Source organism: Aulonocara sp. 'chitande type north' Nkhata Bay, linkage group LG16, assembly GCF_057382095.1.
Source record: "Aulonocara sp. 'chitande type north' Nkhata Bay isolate Kocher_YH1m ecotype deep benthic linkage group LG16, A_spYH_male_GT1.1, whole genome shotgun sequence".
NCBI lineage: Eukaryota > Metazoa > Chordata > Actinopteri > Cichliformes > Cichlidae > Aulonocara > Aulonocara sp. 'chitande type north' Nkhata Bay.
This window is the reverse complement of record NC_141359.1, coordinates 12,216,064-12,226,279: the sequence shown is the minus strand read 5'-3', so window position 1 is coordinate 12,226,279 and position 10,216 is coordinate 12,216,064. Positions and strand designations below refer to the sequence as shown.

At 40.6% G+C, this 10,216-nt stretch overlaps 1 protein-coding gene across 6 annotated transcripts in view; it reads left to right on the top strand.

Annotated features, from left to right (window-relative positions):
- Positions 1-3,225: 3,225 nt before the first annotated feature.
- Positions 3,226-10,216, top strand: part of lrch1 (leucine-rich repeats and calponin homology (CH) domain containing 1) — a 100,426-nt gene continuing 93,435 nt past the window's right edge. For all 6 annotated transcript variants that reach the window (XM_086267895.1, XM_086267894.1, XM_086267892.1 and 3 more), the window contains exon 1: positions 3,226-3,629. In XM_086267895.1, the coding sequence (XP_086124021.1) occupies positions 3,413-3,629 (217 nt within the window). In that variant the 5' untranslated portion in view covers positions 3,226-3,412. The remainder of the gene's footprint in view (positions 3,630-10,216) is intronic.

Genomic DNA, 10,216 nt, shown 5'->3' with positions numbered 1-10,216 from the left:
ATGAAGGAACATTTAATGAAATATAATCAGATCGATTATAGGAGCAAAAGTGTTTCCTTAAACCCATTGCAGGTCTTAAATGTTGTGTTCAAAGGTTCCTCAATTTAAACACCGTCACAGACGCGAGTGCAAAGGTTTCGTTCAGCAGCATATCTTACGTGACATTTCTCAGTGCTCAGCAAAGGCTGGCATGTTAGCTGGCAGCTGGCAGAGGTGAAAGAGGAAGTTCTAGTACAGAGACAAGTATCAATGGCCGAGGGTGTTGTTGAGACGTGATCAGATTGAGACACTTACCTCCAGTCTTTACCTCCAGGTGGCAGCATTTCAGAGCCCAGACATAGCTCAACGTCAGTTGACATTCGGTTGATATTTCAGAACAATTGGTATTTCAGATATAAAGGATGCAACCAGGAATTGTCTGTCTGTCTGTGACAGACAAGCGAACCTGTCTGTGTTCACTTCATATACTGCATTTCCATGGAGGTTTGCATGTTTCAGTAAACTGCTGCAACATTTCCTATTTTCCAAGCAACATGAGAGATAGCATAGAACTTTTGCACAGTACTTTAGACACGGTCAAGTCGACTGGTGAAATTCAAACCAGGTTCTGAAGGGGGGAAGTGATTTAAATGTTTTCGTGATGCTCAGGACTTTTTCAGTTAATTTTTAACTGCTGTAACAAAGAGACCTTACAACTCTGGGATGAATAAAATATATTTCAACTTTGCCATGTCTTCTCTTTAAGGGGTAACTTGATCCAGTAGACAAAGCAAGACGAGTCATCTGAGAAAACTCTTATAAGTCTGATTTTAAACTACAAGTCTAAATGTAATGATTCAGTAAATGTTGTAAGTAAATATGGCTGTTTTTATTAGTGATTATGAAATAAACATTACAACTCATTTGTTTGCTTTAATAAAAGATAAAGATAGATGACTGAGTCTTTTTGGGAAAGAAACACCGAAATCTTAAACCGCAGCACTTCATTCTTTCAAGCATGAACATCCAGAGATGATTTGAATTTCACTTTAAGTGTATACTATTGCATATTTGGTGTACTTCCTCATTTTTTAGCTGGTGAACATGAATACCAGACTTTGTAGTCAACAACAACAACAACAACATATGTTTTGATAATGCCATTCAAAATGCCATAGAAAGTAGGGACTTGGTCTGGAGTCAGTGTCGTCTATTCCTCTGTTATTTTGTGGCTTAATCAGATCTCTTTCATTGTTATGAAGACCACATAATTGACTTACAGTGAGCTCAACTTTTTTGTAACATAGTCACTATTTTGGGGGTAAAAAAAAAGTGCTTAAAAAGGAAACACGAGCTACACATTTCCTGAAACACACATTTTTACATCCTGGTACCTCATTGACATGACATCACTTTATGTCAGAAAATTGTGATATCAGAAAGAAAAGAAAGCTCTAACTGGTAAAAACGTTTTTTGTGAGAAATATTTGAGTCGCTTCTTAAACTTCTTCCTTCCACTGCCTCGTGTTACTCCCCTCTTCTCTGCTTTGACTTTTATGAAGATAAAAAAGGACATATGTAATTATACCCATGTGGAAAATAAATAGTAAAAACTTATAAAAGACTTGCATAAGATGTGGCCTACTTCATACAGTGAATCATAGAAGGCTTATATGATTTACTCATGAAAGTGGCCACTTTCTCATTACTTTCATATATTGTTTTAGTAAGTATCCAAAACATCCAAGTTTCATTTATATAATTTTTCAAGGGCTCTTATATCTGTTTTCAGTCCTGTATGCTTTTCACACAAGTTTCACACAAGACAGATACAAACTTTATAAGATTTATATATATCTTTTCCATATGGTTAAACTGTGCATGCAAAAAGCAAACTGGCTAAAAATTTGCAATAATTATTGAGTTTGAGTTAATCTGTAAGATGTGTTGTGTGTTAGGTTAGCAAAGGTCCTCACAAGTATGTAAGTATGAACAAGTGATGGTGCTCAGTGTAATCAGGGGTCAGCACTGTGCATCATCTGCTGATGCAAGCTCGTTATGTAATGAGCTGACTCAGCACTTCCTTCTGATTCCCGGTGGGACTCTCTCATTATCACTCATGCACACACACACACACACACACACACACACACACACACACACACACACACACACACACACACACACACACACACACACACACCAGTTTCTCTCCTCTCATAGAGCTGCTTTCCGGTGCTTTAATCTCAAACAATAAAATTTGATCAAATGTATATTTATGGTTCATTTATTGTTCATTTGGAACTGGTGACATTACTGCTCATAAACTGCAGCAGTGGTGTTGCAGATAGTGTAAATATGACATTAAAAATGAAGAAAAAATTGTGAAGGTTTGTACCAATTGTTAAATCTAAAACTTACACAGAGAGAACTTACATTACAAGAGAACTGTAGTTACAATCTTCTATACACTTTTCACTGCATTGTTAGTAGTTACTTATTCTTATATCCTTGCTAAAGGTAACTGGTGTGACCTGGATATCTTGGTCTCAGCAGCCACTTTAGTCAAAAGGAAACCACCATAACTTAAGCACAGGCCTAACTGCAAAATAGGACACCCAGCCCTTTAGTCTTTAAACCTTGTGTTTTAAAGCAAAATGAAAATTTCTGAGATAACTAACTATAACAGATATAACAGAGATTAAACTCTATGAGAAAGCTTCAGTGCGCGAAATGTGTTGTTTGTCGCTTTTGTCCAGCAGAGGTCACTGTTCATTAAATTTCAGCCCCACTTTCATTTTCACTGCCTTTCACGGGCCGCAAAAGGCTAGTGCGCAGCCGCACTGAGTGAAAAAAAAGAAAGAAGAAATGCGGCGTGAGACCGGAAACACTGTTTTCAAAATAAAAATCGTAGCGCAGTAGAATATCGTCAGTCATCTTTATATAATAGATTATAAGAACAGAGTTGAGGCCACATAACCACTTACACAATTGCATTAACAGTGCTTTACTTATACATTTGCAATCATGGTATATTAATTCCCCCTCGTATCTGGATTTATAACCACATTTCAATGGTAAGACCTTTACATTTGTGTCTGAAATATTTAATTTGAAATTTAAAAAATGAATATCTAAATTATACCCGAAACGGCTTCGTATTTATTATTTCATTCCACCGTAACATTGGCCTGGTCGGTGTACAATTTTGAAATTTGTTTCCCGGATGTCGCACCGTCCAACTGAGACGCTTGACGACACGCGCAGACCTCCAGGCAGACGCGGCGGCGACAATCACGAACTCAGAACGCGCGGCACGGCCACGGACGTCTGTGAAGTCAGTGTCCCGCTGTTTACCTGAACGTAGCCAACCCCGCGCGCTCTCTCGGACATAACCGATACACGGACACGCGCAGCGGAGAGGCGGAAAATTATGGCGACGTTGGGACCGGAGTCGGCTCGCCCCCCTCTGGGTTCTTCTCCGTTAGTCCAGGCTCACATCGGCAGCGCCAACCTGCCTCCCAACCGGGGCTTGGAGCGGGCGCTGGAGGAGGCGGCGGCCAGCGGCGTCCTCAACCTCAGCTGCCGAAAACTGAAGGAGTTTCCCCGGACAGCAGCCAACCACGACCTGTCGGACACGGTGGAAGCAGGTAGGTTGTTCTTTGGTGTATTGCACTCCCCCAACAGCCCATCCCGGTTAGCTTTTAAGAAGGGGGGGGCACACCGGTGCTGGGCGGTAACTGCTCCCCGCTATAAACGCGTCACGGCGGCGTGGAGACTCCTTTAAGTAACCGCTGGACGTTATTTACAACATTGGCATTTCCGTTATCCACGAGGACTAACTGAGCGTTTGCTCACGAAGCTGCACGGGTGGTGTGCCGAGCCCTCAGCCCTGGTGGTGTTTGCAAGTTGGAACTTTGGCTTCACCTGAACCGGATGCACAGTTGACTTTAACCCCTCCACTGAGTTGTGTTTAGCCTCCTGACTGGCCTCATTGTGACCTGAGATTTGTTCATTATTGAGAGAACAGTCATAGGAAAAGTTTCAAGTTTCCAAATGACTGAAGCCCTGTGTTTATGGAGGGCTATAGTGAAAGTGGGCACTGGAGCATTTATCACTGATCCGACTGTTCAGTGGAAATCCCCACTACTTCCTTTTAATCCATTACAAGATGTAAACAGGCATGGAGAGTTGGCTGAACCCCGACACACTCAGTCTGTGCTGTTTTAGGCACAACATAGCTATTTTCTTTCCAACCCAATCCCCTATCACGTTAATTACCAGAACACAAAAGGTTATGTGTGTGAAGTTTTCTAACATAAAGGTAAACAATAAAAAAAAAGATGTATTTTTGCGCTGTAAAAGCTGAAGGAAAGGGTCTTTAAGAAAAGCAGATGTTGTTTTATATGAGGGTTCTTTGTTACAAAGAAGGCTTGATATAGGAGTCATGAGTTTAAATGTGTTTGCGCTCTAACAGACCAGTTACCTATCCATGTCATAGACTGTAGGTAAAAGATGGATGTAGCCACCATGCAACCCTCAGTTGCTTACTGAAGACTGATTATGAAGTCCTGAGCTGAGTTTTTTGTTATTGTTGTCATGTTTTGATACTAGACAAGGACAAAGGGGTGGAGCTGACTGTGAAAGAACTATGCATACACCTAGGGTGATGTCTTGTGATTCATAAATAACTAGCTAATTAGCATACCCTAAATCAGGGGTGTCAAACTCAAATACACAGTGGGCCAAAATTCAAAACTGGAACAATGTTGCGGGCTAACATTAATATTTATTGAAAAAAAAATATTTATTGAAAAAAAAATCTTCCTCCAGATATAAGAATGAATCTTTTCTTATGGACTCAAACAAGTTTTGCTGAAAAACTGAATATGGAACAAGCAAGGCTTAATACTAAACGATATATATATTAGCTGTGTAATATCAGTAGGCCAGCTCTAATAATAATTTGGTATGGCTTCGCGGGCCAAATGTAATTACACTGCAGGCCAAATGTGGCCCACGGGCCAGAGTTTGACACCTATGCCCTAAATAATCCTGATTTATGACTCTAAAAATGATAATAATTTGGATTTAAACTTGAACTTTATTCAGTATGATCCAAAATCAACAACCAAGCCCATAAACTCATCAGGAAAGTGTTTACTCTGGTCAGAGAATAAAGGAGTCGAGGGCAATTTTAATGAACTTCTGTACAACATATGTACATATATGTAATAGCTTCCTGTCTGTGTGCTGGTAAGGCTTAAATTTGGCTCTGTGGCTGCATTAAAGGACAATAATATGACTTGCTAAGTGAAACAGGCTTTTCAGAAGTTTGTGCCTCAGTCTTTGTGAATAAAATTATAGTGTGGGTTTAATATGTTATGTAGAACTAACTAGCAGTGTTCTGTATCTTTGCAATATATGTGTACAGGCTATAGAAGCAGTTAGCTTATGAAGTAGCGCTCCACTCTCTTTTTCATATGTGATCACTTAGGACTTAAAAATAAATAAATAACATGGTAGCAGCCAAAATGCTAACATTGAGCTTTCAGTGTAAGGTCCTAAACCAATGGCTGATGGCTGCTGGTGGCTGCATCCGTCTTCTAAATACAGTCTATGATCTTGGTGTATAGGGCTTTGGAGTTGACGTCACGCCGCAGTGCATTGTGGGATTGCGGCGCCATGTCAGAAGGCCACAAATCAAAACAAACACACTGTGTTGGAAGCGGGACTGCCAGAACCTTGCTTAAAATCAACGCAAAAGACAAAGGGCTGTATCGTGACCGTTGCGCCCAGACGCCAAGAGATGGTACTTGGAAAAAATAGCGTGTGGACCCGTATGAAATAAGGCAGTGGAGTGGAAACCCAGACAGCCTACCGCCGTTGTCCTATCCCGATATCTTCGCTTACCCTGTCTGTGGAGTCAGCGCATACACGGCCAATCTTTTTCGGAATTATAAATTCCTGGAGACACACATCTAGTTCTAGTTGGGTACAAGATTTGGCCGTTTTTAAGCCTCCACGTTGTGAGTACGTTGACCATATGACCAAGATACAGCCAGCTTGCCAGCTGTGCGTTGCCATGTAAATAGTTTGCATTTCATGTGTATGTACTTGCTAATTACAGGTGAACAGATCTTGAATAAAAAAAATAAACATACTTTTCTTTTCTGTTTCATATTTCATATGCTGGTTTGCCTGCAATAATGCCAAATAACTCCGTCAACATGACGTGATTCTTTAGCATCACACATTACGATGTTTTATCTAATTATCTATGACCTCAGCGCATTCGAAATACACTAAAAGCCTATTAAGAGAGATATGAATTTATTTAGGACTCACCGGAAAGAAAATGCTGCGAGCAAACCAACAAAAAATTGGGGATGGCAGAGAACTCGATATCCGCTCATCTGACCGCTGCAATCCAAGCCTGACATCTTCGTTTAGTAATATCGGATACATGAAATCCCTCCCCTTGCCTCCAGGAGGGGAAACGATTAAAAGTGAGCCCATTTTCCAGCTTCTTGCCTTCCCTATCGTGTGATCTAACGTTGCAACCGACAACGCAGCACGTACGAACCATAGCTGACGCTTCCGTGTACTTTCTTTGGCCTACTGTCATGGTGGGAGGGGGCGTGGCCCAGCTCCCGTGACATCACGCTCCAAAGCCCTATATTGTGAGTCTTGATAAGTATGGCCAGAAGCAGGACTACCTTTATCCATACTGGGGTTCATGATTGGCATTTTCTTATTGATACATACCAGGTCAAACGGAGTATAGGATATAAGGTGCAGGTCTCTGTGGTTATCAAACAGTCAAGTTTTCATCACTGACCTACTGCCCTGATCCACATAAGTTTTCAGTGTTCGCTCTGACATCATGTGGATTCATAAGGTTAGATTTGGGGGCATGCTGGTTAAGCTGATTTGCTGTACTGTGCAGGCATTTTATCTTTCAGCTTTTAAAAGTAGTAGAAACACTGGGTTAGACACGTGCTCTAAATGTTGCCTGCTAATGCCGTTGGCAACAAAAACTAAGTTGTGGCTGTCTTTGCTCTTCAGAGTAAGTGAATAAATGGGTTGGCTGTGCTGCAGTGAAGACAAGTGACGTTACTTTGCTGCACTTCGGTCTCTAACTTTGTTTATGTACACTAAAAAAGAAATGTGGATTACGTAACTGCTGCGGAGCTCACGTTTACAGAACCATACACCCACCCACCCACGCATGCATGCACACACACGCACACCGCAGCAGCAGTATGAAGTCAAGCGATAGAAGTGATGGCAGTAAAATGAGAGTGTGAAGATTGTGTGCTACAGTTTAACAGCGTTCCTGCAGTATATATTAGGGATTCCTGGTCATGGACAAGACTTTGTGATCTGGGATGTTTTGTGTCACTTACATACCAAATGACCTTTAGAGAATCCTTCTTATAAATCTAAGAGGGTGCTTGTCCTGCCTCTTATCCCTAAGAGTCAGTCAAGAGAAAAAAAGAAAGCAGGTAAAACTGGGCCCTAACAGTTTGCAAGCTGTAGATGTTTGTGTAATATGTGTCAGGACGCTGAAGGCATTTTCCTTTAAAGTGACAAGATGTTGTTGTACAAAAATGTTGTTCCAGAGATTTATAGAATTGCTGTCAAGGGCCATTGAATCTGTTCTGGCAGCACGTGGTAGCAAAACTTCTTACTCCTAACACTCCTAACACTCTGTTTATTTTTTCTCTTTAATTTGATGCCAGTTTATTTAATGCTTTCTTACCATGACGGTCTCAAGGTGCATCATCCTGATGTAGTGGCTTACAGATCCATCCTGGAGGAGACAGAAATCCCATTGGGGTTGTGTCAGGAAGGGCATCTGGTGTGAAAGTCTGCCAAAACAAACATTCAGCGTTACCTGCTGCGATGGCTCTATGAATGAGGGATTAGCCGAAAATAGCTTTTAAGGTGCATTATCTTAACCACTTCAGGAAACAGAAGGAGGTGTCAGATTAATGAGATTAATGATTTCATGTACATAGTTAGGTCATAAGTGTTTATTTAATAGTTTGTTGAGTTGTCACAGCAAATATTTGGCAAATAGGCCAAATGAGAAACAGTCTTTCTTTCCGTGTAAAAAAGTTGAACTACATATTTAATCCTTGAGTTATCTTTATATGAGGAAAAAGAAGGCCAGTCTCATCAGGACATATCAGTTTTTTTCTGCACAATAAGGAAATGCTGCTGCAGGAAATGAAAGAACTGTCACAACTCTCTGGCTTTAAATTGTAAGAAACAAAACATGTAAAATAAGAGAAAAGGTCCTGATGCTCATTATACAATAGATAAAAGCTGTAAAACTTAGTCCAAACATATGCCTTTCATCACATTTCATCACATTTTCCAGAGCTGTCCACTGGGGCCAGATTGGAGCATTTGGCAGGCTGATTCTGACACCCCCCCCCCCCCCCCCCCCCCAGGCCATATGTATGACACCCCTGTTTTAGGATAAAGGAAGGGTTCAAAAAAGCCAGAGAAAACAGTGCAGCCATGAGGATTATCAGCCTTACGGGCTTCATGCATTAAGATACGTGGGTTCAAAATATCTGTATCAGCCAATATTGGCCTTACTGACTGGTACCTCCTGCAAATTCTGGCTCAATACTCGAAGATCATGGGATAAAGGGATAAAAAATGATAAACATTTGGTTGCATGTCAGCGTATTGGTGTATCAAAGTTAGAGCAGGGCGATATGGCCAAAAATATTTATCACGATATATATTTGAAAATTTGCGATAACGATATAACCGACGATATAATTGATGCGAGACAAAATACAACTCCACAACATTACTAGCGCAAAAAGACAACCTTCCATTTATTTTCACTTAAACAAGAAGCTGGTTTTTATGTACATTAAAGCTTTATAAAAATTTAACAGTGCAAATGCAAATTCCTTGCTGAAAGTTTAACCAAAAGGCATTTCCAGTAGAAATGGGCTGACATATCCTGAGCATAACCATGTATAATATCCACTGAAGTTAAAAAGAGGTGCTTTGCAACATTAAACTGCAGTGTGCAGTACGCATTTTTCGGACCATAAGGTGCACGGGATTATAAGGCACATTAAGTGAAACAAAGCAGTCAGATAAATCAAACTTTATTAAACTCATTCTTCTTGCTTCCTCCACTTCTGTACCATTGATTCATTAATGTTGAATTCTCTGGCAGCTGCTCTATTCCCATGTTGCTGCAGTATATTAATGACTAACCTCGTATTGTGGATGGATTATCTCAGTTGTTCTCCTGACTGAAGTTTGGTCCGTTTACAGCATCCTGCCATGCGATTGCATTTGTCTCTAACCATGAAGAACCTTCACGTTAACTTTTATAAGTGGAAAAGTGTTAGTGTTCGTCCTCCAGCTTCACTGTTTATGTTATGCTAACATAGCTGTGTCGCTAGCGATCACGTAGCACATCATTATATACCAGCTAGCCCAACTTCAGTAACCCTACAAACGTCACTGCTGTTTAGTTTCCTGTCTTCATTTATGTTGGAAGTGATAGCAGAGCTGTACGTTTGATTTTTTTTCAGAAATCTCTCAGTCAGAACATGCAATATCATGCTTAGGTAACTAGCGAAACTAGCGAGCTAACTTCCGCTAGCTTCCTGCTAACTTCTAACTCCGTTAAATGTAATAACTTTTGTTTTCATGGATGCCTGGAAGTTAAACTTTATAGTTACACCTGGTAAAGCAGCAATGCTGATCGTTTTATTAAAGATGAAAGAATTTAGACAGTTTTTAACGCTCAGTGATGCTGCAGTGTTCGTTTGACCTGAAGAATACGGAGTTTAGGACCCAGATTACTCCCAGATTTAAGAGCATCTTAGTCCGACAAATATGACAATAACAACGGCCGCTTGCATGTTCTGCAAAAAAATGTGCTTTGTTGTGTATCTGACGGACAAACACCAAACCAGTTCCACATCACGGAAGTTGCACCATTTTTACAAACCAATTCTGGTTCATCTGTTTCACTCAACAATCGGCCATGTGCGTATGAAAACAAAGGCACTGCGCATGCGCGTTTTACTCCCATTCTATCGCGATATTTCATTTTCCTATCGTTGCCTAACATTATACCGGTATTACCGTGAACGGTATAATATGGCCCAGCCCTAATCAAAGTATCTCTGGCGCTGGGAAAAAGAACCGAAGAAGCTTGAAAATCCTGCTGTAGACATTTTGGAGT